Source organism: Furipterus horrens, unplaced genomic scaffold, assembly GCF_987537825.1.
Source record: "Furipterus horrens unplaced genomic scaffold, mFurHor1.1.pri manual_scaffold_3, whole genome shotgun sequence".
Lineage (NCBI taxonomy): Eukaryota > Metazoa > Chordata > Mammalia > Chiroptera > Furipteridae > Furipterus > Furipterus horrens.
The window spans coordinates 158,637,453-158,662,557 of NW_028327173.1; the positions used below are offsets into that span (position 1 = coordinate 158,637,453).

Here is a 25,105-nt window from a genome sequence, read left to right on the forward strand (position 1 = left end):
TCTCTTTAATTGCATGTGTTGTCCATGTATTTGTTAGGTGTCATATTATCCTTCTCATTAAAAACATGGCCTATAAATATTTCATTGAATAGAATATATAAGCAGTTGGATTCTAGCAAGAGTTATATTTATTGTTTCTTTAAAACCTATTAATGGAGAAAATAGCTCTAACCTTTTGACAGCTCTAGATATTAACTAAAATCACAAATGGAGTTAAAAATCACTCTATAATTGAGTAAAAAACAGTCCTGCAGGCTGCCAAGCAAGCGGCTGCAACTGAGCTTTGATGTATTTGGTATTATGAACGACCATAAGTTTAATTTGCAGTTTAAGGCTTGATTTCATCTTCTTCACCTTAACTCAGTAGACTTTAACACTTATAAAGCAAGCAAATAATATTACTCATTTTATTCTACTATATTAAAATCAAGTCTAGCCAAATTAATAAGCTATTCCACTGTCTAAAGAAAACCATGACTCCCAAGTCATTATAACTTTTACTAGCCCTGAACTTAACTCTGAATAACTCAAGCTCTCCTTATAATAAGATATGCTGGGGAATGTCTAGAGATGCAAAGAATTAATAATACTCTGTATATTATAAAAATAAATAGTCCATCACCATGAAAAAGAGTATTTTCTGCCATCTACAATGTTTTCACATTTTTTTCTGGAGGCATATTCTTAATAGTTTATGCCATGAAAATATATTTTCTCCCAGAGAAACCCAAATTTCCTGATATCATTAATTTTTAATTTTGCTATGTAGACCTTCATACGAAAGCCATCACTTTGGTTTTAAAGTGGAAAAGATAAAATCATGACTGAAAAATCCTGTACTGAGAAGCATGACATGTCTGTTCTATTAGCTCAGAATCTTGCCATTATAGTGTGGATGTTCTTTTAACATGTTAAGCTTATTTAACATTGTTATACTCTTTTTTTCCCCACCTTTCTTATGTCTGTTACTTACACTTTGTTTTCTCTGACACATGGGATCTTCAGGCTATGGTAAGTGATTTTTTATTTATTTAATTAATATTTGCCAATTTTCTCAAGTGTAAAATGCAGTTATTCATGAGCTAAAATGGGACAAGAGACATACAAAAATAATAAATTTGGGTTCACCAAGACTTTAACATTGAGTTCAGTTATGATAGACCAACTTATGTAAACAGATTCAAATACAGACTAAAATAAAACAAACATTATTTTAGGGACAGTAGTTATCAGAGATGGAAGATCATCTTGGATAAACCGTGGGGTGTAGGCCCTACATAGGTTAACACGGTAGGGGTGGAGATGGGTGGAGAGTAACTTCTTCACTTCAGATTGTGGTGAACTTGATCTGGGTGCATGGCTTTGTATTAGCTTCAAGGAGATATATTTATGACCAGATGCATTATTTCACTATGAATTCCTTTTGCTCCTAATGAGAGACCAGCGTTAATATTCCAATTTAGAACTTCTGATTTCTGAAGTTTTTTATAGTACTGTTGAGTTCATTATATTGCATATGTCTTCAGTAGGAGCAGTATAATGGCTCTATTTTACAGGGGAAATTAAAGGGAGTTGATCTTAGTTAAAATCACCTAAGTTTCCAGACTTGAGTGAAAAAAACCAATCTGGGTGTCCTGTTTTTAAAATGGACTACTGGAAGAAAATATCATGGCTAGATGTGCAAGAAGATTACAGAAACTCTGAACAGCTCAAGAACCGTGTAGCTCCAACAATGATTCAGGGCCATCGCGCACATCAGCTGCCTCTGTACCAAATGTCATGTTTTATGAACGAATGTCATCATGACCACCTTGGGAGAAAATATCCTACAAGCTGCTTCCAGCCTGGAAGCCATGAGCTGATTACGCTGCCTTGCTGAACCTCAGGTTTCTCATCTGTAAAACGTAGAGGTTCAGTTTGAAGATCTCTTTTAGTTTTAACGTTCCATGATTCTACATTCTGGATTAACTGGCTGACTACTAAAAATGGCAGGTCCCTGTTGACTCAGACGTGAACAATTGTCTGTATACTTACATTTTTACATTCTGTTGCATAGTCACCTCATGTACCAATAACTCATAATTCTGTTTATTTTAGACCCTGGCTGCCCGGAAATCTGGACTCTCCCTGGCTATGGTGATTAGGACATCACTAAACAACGAGGAGCTGGTGGGTGCAAAGTTGATTACTATGTGTCCGTCATAGTCTAGGGAAAGCCATTCTGTTCGATCCACATGTTTGTAATATTTGTTCCACCATTCCAGAAATAACTGGCAGCATGGGAGGAGTCTGACCCTAAAACAAATTTCTTCTGGGCCTCAGCTTCACTGTCATACAAATTATCCTCTGCAGCTCAAATGTGCATGTACTGTCCCATCTCTAGAAATGCTGTTCTATCCTGATGCAATTTAGCTTTTATCCTCCCCCTGAAAAAAATCCTGCTAAATTTTTGCATGGTTCAAATTTTGCGTCATTTATGAGGCTTTCCCCAACATCCTTCTTCCCATCTGGCTGAGTTTCCTGCTCTTGGCTTTTTTAGCATTTAATCACTACCTCCATAGGGTAATATAGTTAAGAGTGAGGGCTGTTTGGGGTGAGTCCCATCTGTACCACAAATTAATCATTGTTGTAGCTGGCAAGTTAGGTAACTTCTCTAAACCCAAGTTCTTTCATCTTTATAGTAAGATAATAAGAAAGAGAATTAATGGAGTGGATACATGTTTAACACCCAGCATAGCCGAGGATATAGTAAACAATAAATACAATATGCTGTTTTTATTATTTTTGTTATTACAATTAATTTTATTATTTTGTATAAACCTTTCCTTTTAGATTGATATCCCTGAAGGTAGCATAATATTTTGTCTGTTGTTCTTGTCAAATATTTTCATTTATATTGCTTAGTACACTGTCTGGCATGAGGTAGAAGCTTTGTAATTCTTGCTGAATGAAAGAGCCAATTATAAGGTACAAGTACGCTGCAAATATCTAGGTCAGGGATTCTTAAATTTGGCTCATCAGATTCACTGGGGGGAGCTTTAAAACATACCTATGTTTGGCTCTCATTCCAATTGATTCTGATTTAATTGACTTCAGGTGTAGCCTGTGTATAGGGGTTAGCTTTTTAAAACTCTCCCATGATTCTGTTGTGCAGTGGGTGTTTTGATATTTAGCTCTATCCTGCATAGCAGCTGCTGAAGCTTTTATTCGAGACAATTTATCTGTGCCCCTTTTCTCTTTCAGTTTTAGCAACTTTGTCATTCTTATAGAACAATTTTTTTTGCCAAAAATATTATTTTACTTGTTATAAACTTCTATACACTTGACATTTAAACACCATTATTTACATTTATTTTTCTCATTCTTTTCTTCCTGTTATTGTCACCTTTCAAAAGCCAACATGTCCCAGGTCTTATCAGCAAACTCCCCAATCCCAATATAAATCAGCAAAACAATACATGTTCATTTGAATATATGGGTGCTACAGCAAGTTAAAACAGTTTTGATTATGTCACAGGATGAAAACAATGTGACTCCTTTCCTAGGGTTATATGATGCCATCTAATATTTTGAGTGTAGTTTGGATTCAAGAGAAAGTAAACATCCTCTAGTGTATGAGAAAACCCCATATTGCTTGCTAATTTGCCAAATATCTAGTCTTTTGCTTTTGAGGAAATAATTAAGTTCAAGGATTTTTATTGATATATTCTTACACTATTCCTTTCTTATATTTTTGAAGTACAAATACTCATTTCTATGAAAAGCTAAGATGATGCCAATAGAAACAGAAGGATTATTGCTACATTTTCTAAGGGTCTGACAGAGAGCATACCCTCACTTTATGGTTAAATTAACTATTGATCTACTTTTCATCTACTTAGTTATCATTTTACTTCTTTAGTTTCAGAAGGCCAGTATAAAAGACTTTTTCTGTGTGGATGTTGAGTAGATAAGTAGCATCCATCAGCTCTCTCTCAAATCATAAAACCCATTTCTCTGGGGCTCGTGTCTCAAAAAGTAAATGAAATATGACTGCTGTACAACAAGCATATTAAATGTCATTCTTGACATGCTATCACATGAATTCATTACATGGGCAGCTAACACAAATGCCGAAGAGCATAATTTCCACTTCTTGGTGCTGCAAGTGTTCCTAGGCACCCTCAGTGTGAAATGATGAAATATTTGCCTTCACATAAAGGGAAATGGCTTGGCCATGTAGAAAATATCAAATGTTAGCATGTCTATTTTCATTGATGAATGTATGGTAAAAAGCTCGGGCATCTGCTCCAAAGAAGGAAAGTGCTATAAAGTCTGATGCAAGACGACAGCGGGTCAGCAGTGCAGCCCCCATGAACACTGTTGGCAGTGGGAGAAGCACTGCCAGGTGTCCCTCCATCACCAGTTCCGACCCACCCATGAGGAATTGTGGGAGCCAACTGGGAGTCTCAGTCTAACAAACCCTGAAGGACTATGGTTTCTGAACACTTCTATCTGGCTTAATAACACAAGAAGGGATAACAATCTAGTATCCAAAAACTGCAACAATAGCCTGCCTGGCACTGTGCTGCCCAGCTTTGCTTGCTTTCAGTGTGAGTTTCCTAGTTGTGGACCCAATGGTGGGGCAATCAAAGTAGGTCCATTCAAAATTAAATATTAATTGACTACTATACATCAAACATTGTTTCAGATTCTGGATATAAGTCTGTGAACAACTCAGCTAAAAATCCCTGCTGTCACAAGGCTTTAATATAACAGTGGGGGAGCCCTGGCTGCTGTGGCTCAGTGGATTGAGCGTCAGCCTGCAAGCCAAGTGTCGCTGATTTGATTCCCAGTCAGGGCACATGACTAAGTTGCACGTCAGGTCCCCAGTTGGGGGCGCGAGTGAGAGGCAACCACGCAGTGATATTTGTCTCCCTCACTTTCTCCTTTCCCCTCTCTCTAAAAATAAAATAAACAAATAAATAAATTATATATATATATATATATACATATATATATATATATGTATATAAATAACAGTGGGGGAGCTGACAGAGAACAGACTGATGGTTGCCAGAGGGGAGAGCAGTTGGGGGGCTGGGTTAAGAGAAATGCAGATTGGTAGTCACAACACAGTCATGGGGATGTAAAGTACAACATAGGCAATATAGTCAATAATATGTGGGGTGTCAGGTGGGTACTCGAAATATTGGGGGATCACTTTGTAAAGTATATGATTCTCTAACCACTGTGCTATGCACTTGAAACTAATACAAAATAATATTCAATGTAAACTGTAATTGAAAAATAAAATTTTAAGAATATATATAGTGGTAGGGGAGGGGAGCTACTATGTTTTGTAGCCAGTATTGCTATAGGTCATGATGGAAACTTCTGTCAGACAAGAGTGTTTAAACTAAGACAGACTCAGATGAGGGTTATGGAAACTCAGGTAGTGAGGAATATGTTCACCAAGCATAAAAGGGATTCTAGAGCCCTGTTTTTTTTCTATGTGGGTTTATGACCTAGTTTCCCAGTTTGATCTATTGGCATCCTTCCAGGATTTGTTAGTTCTACAAAAGGGTTGGTTAGTCTAGGAAAGTGCAGGTTCTTCTTTCAATAATAGGGTTCAGGCCCATTAAAAGGGATTTAGAGAACCAGGTGTGGGAGTAATCTGAAGATCAGACCTGGGTCCTCTTCCTAGCATGACACTAGAGGGATAACATGGAAGGTTGAAGCAGGTCAGAACACCTATCTAGTCTGGGATTCAATCCAAAAGTGTAGGCTCACAGACACTCGGGTTCTTAGGACTATTGCTCAGGAACAGGAGCCTTTTCAAGCCACATGGACAAGTGCTGAAGTAATATGGGCCAGAGTTAGAATCTCAGCTCCTCTTCTTACTTCCTCTGAAAACTTGTTTCTTATCAATACTTTTTGATTTCCTGAGACTCGTTTACCTCATCCTTAACATGAAAGTAAAATACTTATCTCACAATTTGTGAGAATTAAAAAAATAAAATGTCTTGCCAGGCAGAGCAGGTGGCAGTCATGGAAGTGGGGCAGGGACTCATATTGAGGTATGATATCACCCAATACAGGAAACTAAAGAGCAACACAAACAAACGAACTAAATAGGCAAAGACTAGAATAGTAGTCAGTAGAGGGGTGGGGGGAGCGAGAGAAGGTGGATAAGTAAGGGAAGGGTCAGGTCAAGGAACGTATATGAATGACTCATGGACATGGACAACGGGGAGGGATATAATTGTGGGAGAAGGGATTGGCTGGGAGGGGGGAGTAATGGGGGAAAAATGGGACAACTGTAATTGAATAACAACAACAGCAACAACAAAAAAAAGAATAAATGCCAAGTTCAGTGCTTCCTTCCCTGTCACCTTTATAGCCAAGGGTCAGATTCCAGGGAGTACTGATTTGGGAACACCATAATGACACAAATGTAAAGAATATCTTGTTTACAAGTATTGCTATTGGTCCTACTTTGTCCTTTTCCAAAACAGCTCAGTGTTTGGCTTCAGATAGATGTTGGTCCAGCTTCACCACTAGCTGTGGAAACTTGAGCAAGTTATAGGAACTCTTTGACCTTGATTTTCTTATATGTTTGCTAATTATATAAGATTTTTGCATCTATGTTCCTAGGTCAAATGGCCTATAATTTACTGTGTATTGAGCAATTTGGGCATCAGTAGTAAATTAGCTTCATAAAATAAGTTGAGAAGTTTTCCTTCCTGTCCTTTACCTGGGATGGTTTGCATGATGTAGGTGTTGCTATACCTTACAAGACTAGCAAAATTTGCCACTAAAATCATCTTTTATTTAGGGGAGCTATTTGACTAATAAATCAATTTTTTGCCGTTATTTGTTGTTGTTCTTTTACAGTTGTCCCAATTTCCCCCCCATTGCTCTCCCCTGTCCCACCCACCCACATCTGATTTATTTAATATAATAATTTTATCCATGTTCTTTAAACATTTATCTTTGAGTCAGTTTTAATAATTTTTTTAGAAAGTTGTCCTTTTTTCTAAATTTTCTAATTTAACCATCAAATTATTCATATAATCATATTATGATGTATAAACACTAGTGCTGTTTTATGATTATTTACTAATATTTTCTCTCTTTTGTGAAGTCAGTGCTGCATGAGATTTCTCTGGCATTTGTTTTGTTGATTCTGAAGTGTTTATCTATTTCATTTATTTCTGCTCATCATACTTAGTTCAATTCTCTCTTCTCTTTGTACTTATCCTAATGTTACTTTTAGTAACTTTTAAGTTGAATATATAGTTTATTAATTTTGATTGTTATCACCAATTGTATTTTAACTTAATTTTATTTTTTCTAACATATGCATATGCATTTATAGTTATTCATATTCCTCTCAGTACATTCTAGGTGCATCAGACGAGTTGTATATATAAAGCTTCTACCGTTAAGATATAATTATTTCATAAGTGATTCACTGATTAGTATTTTGACTCATCAATTATTTAGCAAGTTTTTTAAATCTTCCAACAATAGGTCATATGGACTTAATTTTTGTTACTCAATTACATTCAGAGAATATGGACTGTATATTCAGTCTTTAGTATTTAACTGAGAATTGTTTAATTGCTTAGTATATAATCAATTCTGTAGATATCCTATGAACTTCTTCTGATGGGTACATTAATTTTGTGAGCTCTATATTACTGATAAATTGTTTCATTCAGTGTTGCTAATAATATCTCTTCGAAGCTTTTTCCATAAAATATATTCTATGTGATACTAATGTAGCTATATTAGATTGGCAAGGTCAGTATTTCCCTGATACATTTTCTAGCCCTTTAAAAATTTTTTAAATATTTTATGTGTATCTCATAATACATAGCTTAATTTTCAAATTCAATTTGAGAATTTATCTTATAGATGAATTCATTCAATTTACAATTATCATAATATCTTGAAGCTTTGTGCTATTTCTTTTTAAAAATTTATTTTGTCTTTTTATTTTATCTCTTCTCCAAGCTTCTTTTGTATATATTGAGTTGTCATTATTTTCCCTCTTCTCCATCAAATAGATTAAAATTTTCTATACTATTTTAATATAGTTAATACATTTCTTAAATGTTTAATAAACATGCTTCCTAAATTTTAAAGTTACTAATTCTCTTCTGAAAAAAATAATAAAGATGTGAAAATGCTTAGGCTCTCATTATTACCGTGAATGCTCACATTAGGAAGAAGGCAAGTCTAAATACTATGTCTGACAATGGTCTGAAAACTCCAAATTCCTAGCCCATGTAGGTTAACTGAATTCCAAACATAACTCTCATGTTTCCACTGAAACAACTTCTGTAATTCTGGCATCAGTTCCTTTTTTTCTTTTTTATTCTGGGTACCTGGGGAATCTATTTCTTTTCATCTTTTTTACATATCAAAAAAGTTTTCCCAATACTTCTGTAGAAAGCTATCTTAACTTAGTCTGCCATGTTGCCAATTCCAAAATGTAAAATAAATGTAGTAATATTTCTAGAGCAACTGTTGGGGAAGTCAAATAAGATAACAAATAGAACAACAATTTTTGACACATAATTGTGTTGTATTAGTTAATATTTTTTTCACTGTTTTTACCGTAGAATTTTCCATGACTCCATGGCTGACTTTGCATGGTCACACAAGAGAAGAGTGGAATGGGTTCACCCCCTGCCCTCTCTTCCTTTTATAATATCTAAACCCTTATTCCTGATCTTTCATGGCCTCTGTTAGAATATTTTTAAGAATGCAGTCTCTAACCCAACTAATACAAGTTACTTTCCATGTAGAATCACTAAAGGTTCCCCCAATGGAGGAATTCACATTATTTCTGGCCTCATATTTAGTGTAATAAATTACTCATCTCATATCACCTCCATTATTTATATATGCACTTTTATTAAAAGTTTGAATGAAAGAAAAACTGGTACTTATAGTACATGACAAATCTATCCTAATTAGTTTTCAGACCATGTTCTGTCGTAATAGAAGGCACATCCTCTATTGTATTCTCTCTGAATTATTGGATCATCCACTTTATCATTGTTCTGCCCTTTTTTATTTGGATTCACCCCACAAGTTACTTAAGTCAATGATAATTAGTATCTTTTATAAAACAATACAAGCAAAAACAACTTAATAGTCTTCCATGAATAGGCACATAACTTTTAGTCTCTGTATTTTTTCCAACAAAAAAAAAATTGAGTAATTTTAGCTTTTATAGTCAATTTTATGTGATGATTCTGATGAGTAAATTAGTCCTGAAATTCTGTTTTTATACTCAGGAACAAGGAGTGTGGAGAAAAATAGTTTTACAATTGTTTGCATGGAAAATGATATAATAATCTATAATTAATAATACAAGAATAAACTCTTTGTTTCACATACTTGTAATTGTAAGCCTATGTTTGTTCCACACTGTATTCTACCATTGTTCTGTCTTCATATTTATAACAAATTTTAAAGGTCACATGGTACCTAATCTTTGCTCTGAAAATATTTTTGATGACTTTGTCTAGAAATAATAAAATGGTACCTAAAGGATAGCAAATAGTTTTTTTTTCTAAAAAGCATGCATCAAGTACACACACACACACATACACACAAGCTTTAAAACAAGAAGCATATTTTTTTCTTAGTATTATCAAAATAAGACTTTTTTAATATACAGATGATTTCCATAATCCTATGAAGGAAACCCACAGAATGAAGAGGAAAATAGACCTTCATTAGTAAAGTCACTGGTTAACATAGTAGAGGAAAAACAGAAAAGCCTCTATGGCAAATCGAGGTAGATCAGCTTTGTTCCTGTTTTAGGTGCTAACAGTCGGTAGATTGGAATATTGATGGTCTAAAAACACCAGTCACTGCTCTTGGCAGGAAGCCTGATTGCTTTCTTTCTCAGACTCATTTTAATTTTCTCACATATAAAATGAAATTAATTTCCTTCCAGTGTCCTAATTGTTCAAAAAATGATAGATTAAGGCAGCTCACCTCAAATTCCAATTTATTGGGTCACTTTTTAACAAAATATTTGTCTAGAATATGAGTATTCTCCACTTTGTAGTCTACAGGTTGTACTGAGCTTCAAAGGCTTATCAGAGTCAAATCATTTCTTACCCTCATTCCTACAGATTAAAACAGTGTCTAAACACAGTAAAAATTGTCTCCTTTTCTGGAATCACTTTCTTAACGTAAAAATGTTTTTGCTTTTTCCTAACTGCAAAAGGCTTCCACTTTATCTATAAATAGAAAAAAAAGATACAGACTATTCCTGACTTTGAAAAATTAAATTGAAAATTTATTTAAACATTTTTATACTTGAATTTTATAAATTATTTTACAATAAGCATGTACTGTTATAATCAGAAAATACAAATATTTTAGAAAATAATATGTTTGTTCTAGAAGATTTGAAAACTTTAGAAACATTTAAAATAGATTAGCAGCAAATCTCCCAAATTTCTGAATTTACTTTGTCCTTGGGGCCAATTCCAGTAATTATGGCTCTTCTTGTTTTGGGGACCATCCTTTCCAAATGTTTGGTTCCTGATTTACCTAGGCCATAAATCCTCTCATGATAACATACTCCTATCCTTTCATTTCAGCTAGGATCCCATTAACTATACTTACCTCCCTTTTTGCCTGCTCAAAATGCTGCATTTAAAAAAAATGTTCTCCTCTCTTTAATGAAACTCCTAATGGTGAGTTACAGACTTCCATTTCCCAGGGCCCATGGCTAATTTTAGGGTTTCCCTTGTTTTGTTTTGTTTTGTTTTGCCCCTTACACTTTTTGCCTTATTCCAAAAAATCCCACACTCTCAATCCTGTCTTATTTTGCTGCCTAGAAAGCACCACCTTTCCTCCAAGGTGCAATATGCCTCTGAGGTGTAAGAATCCCTTCCCATAAGATTGATTCTTATAAGTGTTTCTTAAATATTCATTTAACATGTTTTTAAACTGACCATAATTCCATCTTACGCTTTGCAGAAGTAAGAAATGTTTTTCTTTCATTTATTTTACAGTAATATTCAATATACCCATATCTCAAAAATCAAGAATGACAAAGATTCATATTATCATTTCCTTAAGACTAGGAAAACATATTCTCTAGTAAATTATTGAATGTTTTCCTCCAGCTTCTATAGCTTTTAAATTTATTTTAATGTCCCATTCAATTGATTTTCAATGTGCTGTTTAGTAAATTTTCCGTATTTCTTATTTTTTGAAATTAGTTTCACTCTCCTTTCATAAAATGGTTCATGGTTTCTTAACCAAATCAAACCAAACAAAACAAAACAAAGCATTTCAATGAAATCTTATCAGTTGTCTATCCAGAATTATTTTGTTTTTTTCAGCTTGTTTAAATTTTTAGCAAGTGTTCCCTATATGTATTACTACTAGTATAACCTACAGATTTAGAAGACTGATTATATATCACATCAATTCAATAAAAGGAAAATGAACATTGGGATTAAAGTATATTAATCATTTACTTAAAATATAAATTTATGTTTAAAAATAACTTTTTGCTCAACTCTACTTTCTAAGTTCATATGTATTTCCTACTTCTTTGTGCTCAGTAACAGACTCTTGTGTTAGGATTACACTAGGACCTTGGTTCTTAAACTTAAATCATTCTGGAAAACTGTTTGAGAAGCAATTTGTTCAAAAAAACTGTTTTTTTCATTTGTCAACTGAGAGACAGATGATTGATCATACAGGTATCAGCATGAAAGGGCTGTAAGGTAGAGAATTGAGACCCAAAGTTTTTTAGTCAACCGAGACATATTTTCTGTGAACAACTTGGCTGAGACTCAAATTATTCAAGAACCAAGATGGTAGAGAACTGAGGTTTGACTGAATTATTTTTTTCCCACTAAATCAAACAACAAATCATCTGCTATGGTTACAGATATAACTAAATTCCCTCCTTATTTTTTTAGCTAAATCAAAAATGTTACCTTAAGCACGTACACACACACACACACACACACACACACACACACACACACACACACACACACATCTTCATCTGTTCAACCCAACTAGAACAAAGAACTGTGTTTGGATAGCTCATGGAAACTCTCTCATGCCAATTCACTTTAATAACATAGAAGATACCCACTTTTCTAAGCAGTAGAGGGGGAGCAAAGATAAATAATACATGCTCCTAATTCTAAAAGAACTCTTAACAGTTCTTTGCAAGATATCTTCATTATGAAGTGAACCCAAGAAATTTACTTGGCATAGGCTACTTTTAAAAAATTATGGATCCAGTTGTTATGTCTGTATAAACCCTAATACAGGGTCTCCCACTTGAGTTATTCCCCTATTTGACCATACTGCTGCTCTGTAGACTCACTTGAAGCATAAAGAGCTTTGATCAGACCCTCATGAGTAGCAAGGCTGAATCTTGCTGTTCAAAGTTAGAGAAATTGTTAGTAAAGCTTAACTCCCTAGCAGGGAATCTCCTAATACCAATATCAAACATATTCTCAGAAAACACACAATGAGAAAAATGTAATAATAAATGGAAATATGCTGTTACCGTACTGTGGAAATGAAAAAGAATGGAAAGTTGGTCAATTTAACATTGTGGGAAGATACTCTGAAATGAGTTTTAAGAATGATAAATGCAAGACACAAATACCTCCTTTTTAGCATTGCTTATCAAATAGGCTTTTACAGGATTTATGTAAATATACATTTCTGATGTATCAGGCAATTGTGTGAAATTATCTAAATGTAACTTCAGAGAATGCTAGTCTTTTTCTCAGGAAGTCAACTGCATAGTGGGATATGAGAAGCCTAGAGAAGAACTCTAACAAGTCTCTTTTTCTATTGACTTATAGTTGTTGATTGAAAATCCATTACCAATATTAATACTTAGCATTTACTTAGTGTTTTGAAGTACATCTTCAAAGAATACCTTAGATAGGCAAGGTAAAGAGGAAAGTGATGTTTAGAGAACTTAAATCTCTCTGCAGATTACCAGACTCTTAGAAGAGTATTCATTCATTTCACAAAAGAAGTGTCATACCCCTACTATGTACCAAGGACAATGATAGGCATAGGGAATATGTTTCATCTACTTTACAATTTTACCAAGAACCAACTTAGACTAAGGATAGTAATATAAATTCTTTTTTAAAAATTAATGTTTCCTGAGAACCAATTTCAAACCAGAGACTGGGTTAGGCTCTGAGTATTGATAATAGTTTTGAACAAGATATGTCTCACTTTTGTCTTTATGGAGTTTACAGTATAGCTGGGACATAGTCATTGTCAAGTAATTCGAATTCTACAGTGCTGTGAAAGAAGCTCGTGCAATAGTAGAGCCCAGTGCAATTTGGAAAATTAGGGAGTCCTTTGAGTTCAAATAATTGAATTGGGCCCTAGATCACTGAGGGAAGACTAAGTCAGCAGTTATTGTGCTTACTGTCATCACTTAAGTCAGTAATTAAGGGACTCTTTCAAAATAGCATTTTCAGGGAAAAGTGATACAGTGGTTCATATCATGTCGAAATTTTCCAGATCTACTTACTTGGCTTGCATTAGTAACTTCTCTCTTCTTCACAGAAAATACATGTCTTCAAGAAGACCTTGCAGGCATTGATCTACCCCATGTCTTCCACTACCCCACACAATTTTGAGGTCTGGACCGCTACAGCACCCACCTACTGTTACGAGTGTGAAGGGCTCCTGTGGGGCATTGCCCGGCAAGGCATGAAGTGCTTGGAGTGTGGAGTGAAGTGCCATGAAAAGTGTCAGGACCTCCTAAATGCTGACTGTTTGCAGAGTGAGTACTTGGTTAGGCTGAAGAAGTGGGTTTGAAGAGCCTACCTTATCCTATGTGTTTATAGGTTAGTCCTCTTCAGCTCTTGCTGGTTTTCAATAAATCCTGACTTTCCCCTTCTATCACTTATGCAAAGAAACACATACTGCCCATTCAGTCATATAGTTGAACTTGATATAATTCCTAGTATTGAACTCACTCAGCACAATTAGATTCCTCAGAGTGAGTACCTACAGCACAATTGCACTCACATCAAGCAGAAAACTTTAAAGTGACTCCCAATCTATTTTCTCATGTTACCTCAAAATAGCCTCATGTAGTAAGTAGGAATACGTAGAGTCATGTTCCTCAAACAGGGGCTAAGGCACACCCCTGTGATTATAGCATCTGGAATTCTTTGCCAAGATTATTGGGGGTCTGATTGAAGAAGCCATGTTCTTCTCCATCCCATGCACAGGCCTTGGGATTGGGAAGTCTTGTGTTTGAATGTCAAAGACAAATCTAAGTTACCAGATACGTAACTTGGAGCAAAAATTTTAACTTCTCGGGGTTTTATTTTCTTCCACCAAATGAAAAGGAATAATAAAATTTATTTCAGAGGGTTATTGGGAATACTGAATGAAGTAGTCTCTGCTAATAGTCTGGCCCATAGCAGTTGCTCAATGAATCTGAGCGGCCCTTCCAAACTTTCATGCTTCCAAATAGGTATATATTGCATGCCAACCTTCACCACATACCTTAAATTTTCTATTTCCAATTTTTTTATACTGATACTTTAGATTAGATCTAGAAATGCAAAACATCACACTATACATTACATATTACTAACTTTTCACTGCCTCATTTATTTGGTCATGTATGCTGACCTTAAATTATAAAAAAGCATTCATTGCCAAAGAATATATTCAAACATGGACTTTCATTTGCAAATATTTTTTTTACTTCTAAATGTTGTTCCCTCTGTTTGTTATTTATATAAATGCAGCCAATGTAAGGTTCGTGGGTTGCCTGAAATTGAGATGGAACAAAGGAAAGTGCCAAAGTACAGATTAAATAAGAAATGTTTTCACAGCTGTCTTTTGTAGTATAATAGAAACATACATTCTGCAGTTTTCTCTACCTGATTAGTATTCTCCCTACAGAATCACATCAGATTGAGACTATTAATGGTAATAAGTACCTTTTTAGCAAAAGAAGTCATATCCCTTTGAAATATATATTATATATATTTTAAAACATATGTATGTGTGTGTGTGTATATATATATATGACTGCTGAAGATGAAGGAGGATTAATTAAATAATGCTCAGCCAACTTACTTTCCAAGTCTCATAATTCAATTAAAATATAGTCTACTTATTTAGAAAATGAATTGTAAAATAAGCATCTTAAGAAATAAGCTTATTAGGTCAGCAACATTTGAGAAAACAGGAAAATTATTGCCTTCTAGAAACAAATAGTTTAAATCCCTTTAAACAATGATGCAGATTATACCTGAGAAATGAACTAATTCTTCTCTCAGTCTTTTAAAGAGAAATGCCACCCATTTATTACACTTCAGAAACATTTTTATAATCTATTTTTATTTCTTAAGACAGTATGTATTATTAGATATTGGCCAATAAGGCAAACTTGTCATTTGAGTTATTCATTAAAATGTATTTATAAATTGAAACAATTAACAAACGCTCAAAAAAATGAGAGTGATATATCTAGGAAAGGGATTTTTAAAAAAATAACACCTCTCTTTTTGCTAAAACCTACACTCACATTGAACAGAAAGGGATATTGCAAATATGTGAATTCAGCTTCACCACTTTCCACAATAAATATCGATAAAATTCAAAATTCTCTTTATGGAATCAGTGACATTTCCTTAAGAAATTTCTCTTGATCATTGCTCTAAGCCAGACATTTGCAATGAGAACACCTTGTGTGAATAGTTCCATGTATGCCATCATTGAAAAGAAAGAATAGAATAAAAACTTAAGGGAAATCAGAGTTGGAAAGTGTAGCTAATGCAGCCTCCTGTAAGAAGATTCTCAGATTTCCTTCTCAAAATGGCCATTCTGTCTCTATCTGAACACCTCCGGGGAAAATTTAATACCTTAGTGGACAGCTGAATTCATCATTAGAAAATTCTAGCTTATAAATTAAAATTTGAACTAAATCCTTCCTATCTCCTATAACTTGTAGTCTTTAAGCCAAATCTTACCTCTGGAGAAAACATTTAATAAATTAACTTCCATTGCATATAACAGTTTTTCAAATACTTGAAAATAATACTTTTCTTCAGGTTTCTAGGACCCTAATTTTATTGCCAATCCTTTTATGCAGTCTGTCAGTTTACATACATATTCATTCTCTCTCTCCCTCTTTCTCTCAGAAGAATAAGGAATACTTTACACATGGTCTGACCAATGATCCATAAAAAATAGAGAGTATTTAAATTTACTACCAATTGATTTGATTTTTGGTATTTCATTCTCAAACTCAAGAGACTTATACACTTGCAGTCAAACAGGATTAAAACAAATGATTATAAAATTCCACTCACTGCATCAGTACTTCTTTAAAGGTTCAGAGATACATGAAAACATCAGATAAGTTCTTCGAACAGTCTCATCTTAGCTCATCTTAAGCTAATTTTACATGGTGGTGGTTCCTAAACATTGCTGTCTTCCTGGCCTGAGGCTGACAGCAAAGTAGTTATAGGTAGGAACAGAGGAGACCGAAGAGAAACAGAAAGATCAATACTTGAGAAAAGAGAAGTGACTTTCCTGTCCCTCTCTGTCCCAGGCCAGTGGGAGCAGCAAGAGTCTGACTGCATTTTTTTTTTCAATTAACTTATTTTGGTCCAGCTACCTAAAAAGGCCTTTCTTTTTTATTTTTGAAAGAGCATTTGGTGGTTGAAGAATTGAATTGGAGCTAATGGAAGGAAAGTTTGTGACCCTGAATGATGTTAATATAACCCATAAGGAATTTGCTGTAGCAATGATGGTGGCAGTTTTAAACTAAAACAGAAAAAAAAAAGTATATTTTGGCTGGGATGAAGATGTGCTCAGAGTGAAGCATATGTAGGGGAGAGATCATACATAAAATAATTTCTCTACTTTTTCAAGGTGTAAAAGAGGTAACTTCAATATTACAAAAATACAAATACCATGGTGCCTAACCCAACTAGTTTTTACTTCCTTACACATTTCAAAAGGAATCCCAGAGTCCCACTGAATAAACATTTTGCCTAATAAGGACTGAAAGTGTTTCACCGAACGTTCAGGAAAGCAGCATCTTGGGAGTGTATTCTTTAGTTTTGCATGTTTCCTACTGATATTATATAAAGCTTAAACCTCCTAATTATTACCCATTACAAATTAATAACATTAGAAAATCTGGCTAGTGTACTCCTGTATGAAAATAAGATATTGATTCCTTCTTTGTATTGTGTTATCACATTTTGCAATTGTGATCTCTTAAAAGAGTCTATTACTTATATTGAACAGCTTCTGCAGGTAAGAGTTTTATTCTGAGTTTTCAGAGCTCAAAAGAAAGTAATTGATCTGTCCCTCAACTCAAACCTATTTTTTACAACTCAAATCAGATGAATACAGGTGAACACATATCTATCTTGGAAACTTATGGTATCTACTAGTTCAACAGCAATTATACAAAATATGCTTATGTAATGAATACTTAGAAAGCTTAGAAGTAGAATTTTGTGTATCCACTGCTACAGAGGGAGACCATAGTCTTTATTTCTCCAGAACTTAGTGCACATTTAAACACAGTTAGCTGCTTAATAAATGTCAGATAAGTAACAAATGAAGACAAAATAATTATAGTTAGAAAGAACATGTAATGGTTTAAAGATCATTCTTTCATAGAATCATAGATTTTTAGAAGAGCCTTTCAGATAAGTGGATTGGGGAATCCAATCTACTGATCTTAGTAAGTTCATACAATTTAGTATCTTGTCAAAAAGAATCAAATGGATATTATAGATGGAGTTAGAACCCAGGTCTATGAACTCCAAGCCTAGTGTTCTCTCCTAATTTATAAAGAAATATATAAAGTTGACCCTAAGAGGAAAAAATGAAAGTTGTTGAATTTTATTTGTAGTGCTTTTCCAGTCTCCCATAGAGGACCCCTGTTTGTAAGATATCCTCTGCAGACCAGACATTGGCTTCACAGAACTTCCCATCATGGTGACACCTCAAGGCCGGTCCTCTATGTCTAACCTGCCAAACATGGGGTATACCCTTATCACAACATACTTATTGCATTGACTGTTCAACAATACTAAAGAGGAAATAGTCTGATAAATTAATCTGGGTAACAATGGAATCAGTAGTTAAATTACTTTAATACAATGGTCAATTCTTTAACCCAAAGGAATAAACTAACAATGGAGCATTTCCAGGTGCTAGGGTAGTGTAGGGGGATGAAAAGGTATGTATGCCTTATATAATCTCATAGAGGTATTCAATATAAATGTAAGCAATGAATATATGCATATATATGTGTGTATGTGTGTAATATGTAAATAGAGAGTATTGAGCTGCTTGAAAAATCTAGTTTATCTTTTTTTAAAAGATTGTATTTATTTATTTTAGAGAGAGGAAGGGAGGGAGAGAAACATCAATGCGTGGTTGCCTCTCACACGCAACCTCATCTGGGGACCTGGCCTGCAACCCAGGCATGTACCCTAACTAAGAATCGAACCAGCAACACTTTGGTTTGCAGGTCAGTGCTCAATCCACTGAGCCACACCAGCCAGGGCTAGTTTCTCATTCTACCAGTACAGGAATCTTTTAAAAGCTCTCTGAGCATCATTTTCCACATGTGTGAAAAGAGATGATAATAGATGTTAATGCCCTCCAGCTAAAGGCCACCAGGAATACAACTGTACTTTTTAAAGTTTAGTTTCTTACCCAGTGCTGAAAGGCCAATGCAGAGCAGGGTGAACTATAGAGTATCTCAGTAAGAGGGTTTTAGAGAACAGGGGCTTGCCCTAGATTGGGTGTTGTGTGGAAGTGAGAACAACTCTATGATTCTGCAGGTTAACAAACCTTACCTAGTAGGAGCAGACTAGAGTGAAGCTAATAGCCGTACTTAGTAAAAACAAAAACAAACAAACAAAAAACAGTAGTCACTTAGTTAGAAGAGGGGATGTGTTTGGTGTTCGTGGTTTGCACGGTGACCTTGTTTTCATTTGTGCTTAGACAAAAAATATAAAGTGGCCACCTCAACCCTGTCATAGAGTAACTGTGTGTGAGGAGGCTGTCCTGTGAGTGTGCTCATGTCCAACAGGAGAACAACATGCCCAGCTCTGAGGGCCAGGCCAGCTTCCAATAACACTGAACTTGTGTCAGCCAAGTGCCTGCATGTCAGCGCCTACTTAAGAAAAATGAAAAAGAAAGAATCTAGTGTTTAAACTTTCCTTTGTTTTATCTTTTTTGTTTGTTTTTTGAAGAGGACATGAAGAAATCTATGTTACTAAAAATAGTAGGAACAAAATGGTCTTTCCTCTTGGCATCCCTCCTGCTTTCTTCTTTTTTTTTTCCTTATATAGTAAAAAGTTTTCACTTTTTTTTTAATACAATTAATTTGTTCCCCTAATTCATATAGATAGCTGTGGACTTTGAAATGCTTTGGAAATCTTAAGAAAGTTAATATCTAGATAATTCTTGTGAAATGTAGTAGCTTTGATATACAATTGCGAGAGTGCATTCCAGATTTTGTCTTCTTTTAATATGCAAATATTTTCAAACTTGTTCTGAATGTTTGTATTTACAATTAATGGGCCAATTGAATATGGTGGGGGTGGTATGGGTGGAGGAGAGGAACTGTTGCTTTTGTTTGTTTTTTGATCCAAGCTCCCTGACAGAGAAGTCACTTCTTAGAAAGGGGCAGTTTTCTTGAAAGAGGGCTGCCTGCCCATATTCCCTCATGGCCTCCCATGGATGTGGGAGATGACACAGGGGAACAATTTTTAACATAATTCCTGTTGAGTTTGATTTTTTTTCAGCTGTTTTAGACTTAAATAGGCATGCTGATTTCAAAACTGCAGTTAGTTTTCTTCTATCACATCAAGTGTTTTCTGTACAGTTTATTTTAATGTGACCACTCTAGGCTGGATCGAGCCTGGATCCAGGGAAGCACTAGTGCTCTCCTATTGGCTGAGAGCAAACCTCTCTCCAGTGGGGAGGGGTGGGGGCTGACCTTGGAGACAAGTGACAGGTTCATACTTGTCTATGCTATTCAGTTACACATGAGACAGTGTGGTGAGAGGTTGTGTGCCGCTCTATATAGGGAGTCATATTCCGAAGTGTAGTCCGAGTTCTTGTCTGCATACAAGGAGTTAGCAGAATTTATTTTTTTATTTACATACATAATTATTTCCTTTTCTTCAGATCATGTCTACCTCTGCTATTTCTCATCGTAAGTGCCTAAACAACCCTGATTCATTTTGTTATAGCTGTGGCAGTTTCACCATTCCTAACCAAAGGCCAAACATCAGTGCCTTTGTCAGACAAGCCTATTTTGCATATTTTAAAGTAAAACTTGGTGATGGAGATAAGTCTTGGGCCCCTCACAAGGTGTGCAAGCAGTGTGTCAAGAGTTTATGGATATGGATGAAGGGAATACATGGTAAATTGCCATTTGGTACACCTATGGTTAGGCAAGAGCCCAGAGATCATTCAAGTGACTGTTACTTTTGTATAGTAAAAACATCAAGATATAACAAGAAAAATAAATGTAAAATAGAGTATCCTGGTCTACCATCAGCTATACGCCCAGTGCCTCATTCAGCTGAAATCCCAGTGCCTGTTTTCATTGAACTACCCTCTTCTGAAAAACAGGAGTATGGTGAAGAACTAAGTGACAACAACAATGAAGATTTTGAAATTGAAGATGACTCAGTTCATAAGGGATTTGATCAGCATGAGTTGAATGATTTGGCATGAGATATGGGACTATCCAAAAAGGCATCAGGACTCCTAGCATCAAGACTACATGAGAAAAACTTGCTTGATAAAGGAGCGAAGGTATCCTACTTTCGATCAAGAGTAAGTGCATTTCTGCAGTACTTTCAAAGTGACAGCGGCTTTGTGTATTGCCATAACATACATGGCTTAATGGAGGAATTGGGAATTCCAATCTATAACTCAGCTGAATGGTGACTCTTCATCGATAGCTCAAAGCAGAGCTTGAAGTGTGTCCTCCTCCACAATGGCAATTTATTTGGTGCAGTCCCAATTGGCCATTCAGTTTGTTTTCATGACGAATATGAAGACATAAAGAGAATCATTAATCTGCCGCAATATCAGAAGCACAATTGGATCATTGTGTTGACCTTCAAATGGTTTGCTTCCTTCTTGGTCAGCAATGCAGATACACCAAGTATCCCTGTGTTCTGTGTATGTGGGACAGCAGAGCTCATGAGAAGCATTGAGTAGAGTTGAACTGGCCTCCGAGATATGACCTCAAACCTGGTGTTCCAAACATTCTACATGAGCCACTTGTTGACAGAAAGAACATTATATTCCCACCTCTGCACATAAAACTGGGTCTCATGAAGCAACTTGTTCAAGCTTTGCCAACTGAAGGAGACTATTTCAAGTATCTCATTTTGGCATTTCCTAGCCTGTCAGTTGAAAAGATAAAATACCTTAATATGCATGTTTTGTAGCAGAACTTTACTACTTGTACATAATTTGACTTACAGTAACAATATATAGCCTTTATATGAATAAAATAACTAAATAAACTGTATATTCAGGTTCTTTATTTTCCTTTGTATGTACATTGTGTATGATTTTGGGGACAAAGTAAGGATATCTTGTACCTTAAAAAGTTGATGTGATAGAGAAGAATTGGGTCATTTCTGGATTCAGATGCCAAAAGTTAGTCCAAAACAATTGTCAGATATAACTCAATGAAAATTGTGTTCCCGGGTGTTATCTTTCTGTTAAACCCCAGTTCTTTGTTGGTTTGCCAGAAATCATGTAGAGTGTGTGGCTTTGATTGCATTAGTAAAAGGAGGCAGCTGAGTTGAAGACTGGGGGAGTTGCAGGTAGGTTCCTTGAAAAGAATGAAGGCATGTTAAAAGAGGAGAGTTAAAATTATCTTGGGTGTAAATTAACTAAAGGGAAAGTTAGGAAATGCTAACTACATGTCCACCTACATGATTACACGGGAAAGAAAAACAGGAACCAAAAGCAGGCCCACCTACATGCTTTTACTAGGAAAGAAAAGAAAAGCAACAAAGCTTTTCATACTAGAGACTCCGAGAGGGAGAACGCCTCTCTCTCAGGCCTTCTGTGTGCTTGTGAACATGAGCTTCCTCTGGTTCCACCAGCCTCACATGCAGGTGAGGATTTATACATTAAAAATAATTATTATTATGTTTATTATTACTATTATTTTGTTCATAATATTAATAATAAATAGTACTTAGAAATAATACTTAATATTATAATGAATATTTATTATTACTTCTAGTTTCTTGGAACTCTCTTTTCCTTTAACTTCAAGCAATTCATTGGCTCCAAATTAGCAAATAGTTATAGAGCTTTTAGCATATGGCGCTGTCCTTGGGAGAGTTTTCAAGGAGTTGCTTCATAGGTCAAGTTGACGTGAAGCTCAGAACCATAAAATTTCTTGTTAATATAAAATTCCTTAATAAGTGCTTATATCTTCACCTTTTTGACCTTCTGAAATCCCTATTTGTGTTCAATTATTAGTTTTGAAACTATATTATCTCATCGAATTCTTATAGGAACTCTGTTAAAGAAGACATTACTATTTTTTCCTGTTGTTTTCAGATGAAGAAATTAAGGTTGACAAAGATAAAATAACTAGCGCAATTTCAAATGGGTACCAAGTGACAAATCAGGATTCACACCCAAGACTGCCTTCTTCTATACAAAAGCATCAGGAGCCACTATTCTTTTTTGCCTTACTTCTTGATATAGTTCTTCCATTTATATTTGGATTTAGTCCCTTGTTTTATGCTTACTATTAAGTGCATATACAAGGCAATCAAATTCTGCTTTCTAATGATGGGCCCACAGCCTTTGTTTTCAGAAAATTCCAAATCTTAAGCCAAGAGTCAGGTATATTTTGTATCTCCATAAGGTGCATTCCACAGCATGTTTATCATTTTATACTTAATTTATTCTTGTTTATTCCATGATTATGGCCATGTTATCAGAGTGTATACAAAGTTCCTAACACATTAAATTAAACCCAGAGCCAAATCAGTCACATATAGCAATTATTTCATTTTAGATTCCCCTAAGAAACATTTTATCTTCTTTATTTATTAAATATATCCTATTTTCCAAACAGCATGCTAGATACTTGGAAAACACAGCTGGTCTGTAGGATATATGTACATTCAGGGAACTGTGACAGCAGTAATTGATAAATATTCAAGAAAGTTGTGAGGCCGTTGCTTGAAATCAAGCATGTTAGGCATATTTACACCACAAAAAAATCTGCTAATGCTACAAATTATGTTTAGCGTTTCTGTTGTTGTTTTCTGTAGGAGAGGAGGGAGAAAATGTGACCACTGAGTTTAGAAAGCCTCTTTTTCTATTAAGAAAGAGATAATGTTGCGCTGGTGAGAACGGCACCAGGTGTTAGACAGGAATTGTACCTGACCTTGGTTCAACAACCTCCATACTTGAGTTCTGGCTGGGAAAGAATTTAGAGCTGAGACTCAAACTATAAGAGAAAAATTATTTGGAAAGTCACAGAGGTAAAAGAAGTGAGTGGTAGAATAAAGGGGCTCAGGAAACAAATTACAGAGGCAAAGGAAGAGGGGCCCTTAGAGCTTAGGAGAAAGAAAGAGACAAGGAAAAGGCACGTGGGAGGGAAGAGGAAGAGGGGAAAGGCTCAAGCTTGCTCCCTAAAGAATGTACTGGGTCCTCCGTCCTAAGGATGTTTAAAGGTGGAGGTTTTAGGGGAGGTCCCAGAGGGGGAAAAGTCACCTGGGGTTTATACCCTGGTGACCTTCTGTAACTGGCCCATTGTCCTTGCTCTGCTTATGTCTATCTAACTGCCTACCCCACAATAAGATCCTATGCTCAGAATAGAGGGTAATGGGGGTGCAACAGATGAAGAAAGTAGAAATGTTTGGAAGAACTGTTGAGAAAAAGAGGAAATGAAAGAGATATAGACCAAGGGAGAATATTGTAGTTTTTATGTATATATAGATAATTATTTGGAAGATACACTAAAATTGGAAATAGCCATATGAATGTGGTAAAATTATGATTTCATATGAAATTTATGTTATGGGTAATAAATAAAAATTAAAGAAAAAGTAAGTGTTCCAATTAATTGGCTGTCTTGTTAAATTATGTGGGCGAGAACCATGTTGGATAAGTTTGCCTTCATTTAAGGTTAAATTCCCTTGCAGTTTTGCTGTGCATAATTATATTGAATGATCTGTCAATTAGGTGTTTTTAAAAATAACAATGATGCATTTCATTTGTATAATCTATTATACTTTACAAAGTGCTTTGACTGTACATTATTTCTTTTGATTTCATTTATTTTTGATCTCTGGTTGACATATTACTATATTTCAATTAAGCTACTAGACCTGCCAGACGTTTGAAGGAAGACTCATATAAATGCAAATTTAGTTTATATATGATGACTTTGAGATAAAAAGAATAAACTTGAAGGAAAGTAATAAACCCAAAGGGCTGGAAATTTGTGGCATGTGGTACCTGTTTAAGAAATAGTTTTATTTTTTAAAATAATGTGTGGGTTTGATACACAATAGGGCAATAAAAAGTACTTACAGATCAGTGACAAAATTAATTCTGAATTGTCTCTGTATCTCTGAACTAAACAGATCTAAGTTAAATTATTTTCTCTAGTCCAAAAATATAAAAGTAGAGCTTCAAAAAAGTTCTATATCTTTTCCAGAAATAACAGATAAAAGTCCTATACATAAGTCTCCGCTAACCTACTCTCTTAGATGGGTGATTTCATAATTTGGTCTGTTGTCTGTACAAGTTAGAGATCTTTTACTCCAACATCAAAATTATTTGTGAAAGATTTGAAAGAAAATTTTCATGCTTTTCTAATTAATTCTTTAAAAGAATTCAAGAAGCAGATGTTAAGTATAGAGATTGATTCCTTTAAATGAAAAAAATCTCTTGAATCCCAGCCTTGAATTTAGTAGCTTTTACTTAAATGAGCCTATTTTGTACGGGTGGTCATCTTCTGGCTCTTCCTAAATTTATGGGAAAAAATCCAAAATATATTTATCTCTTG

The 25,105-nt window shown here is 35.0% G+C and overlaps 1 protein-coding gene across 1 annotated transcript in view; it reads left to right on the forward strand.

Annotated features, from left to right (window-relative positions):
- The window catches only part of UNC13C (unc-13 homolog C), a 496,691-nt gene that overhangs the window by 180,217 nt on the left and 291,369 nt on the right, over positions 1 to 25,105 (forward strand). The window contains exons 5-7 of the mRNA XM_090270625.1: positions 1,006 to 1,011; positions 2,098 to 2,169; positions 13,591 to 13,810. Coding sequence (XP_090126751.1) covers positions 1,006 to 1,011; positions 2,098 to 2,169; positions 13,591 to 13,810 — 298 coding nt within the window. The remainder of the gene's footprint in view (positions 1 to 1,005; positions 1,012 to 2,097; positions 2,170 to 13,590; positions 13,811 to 25,105) is intronic.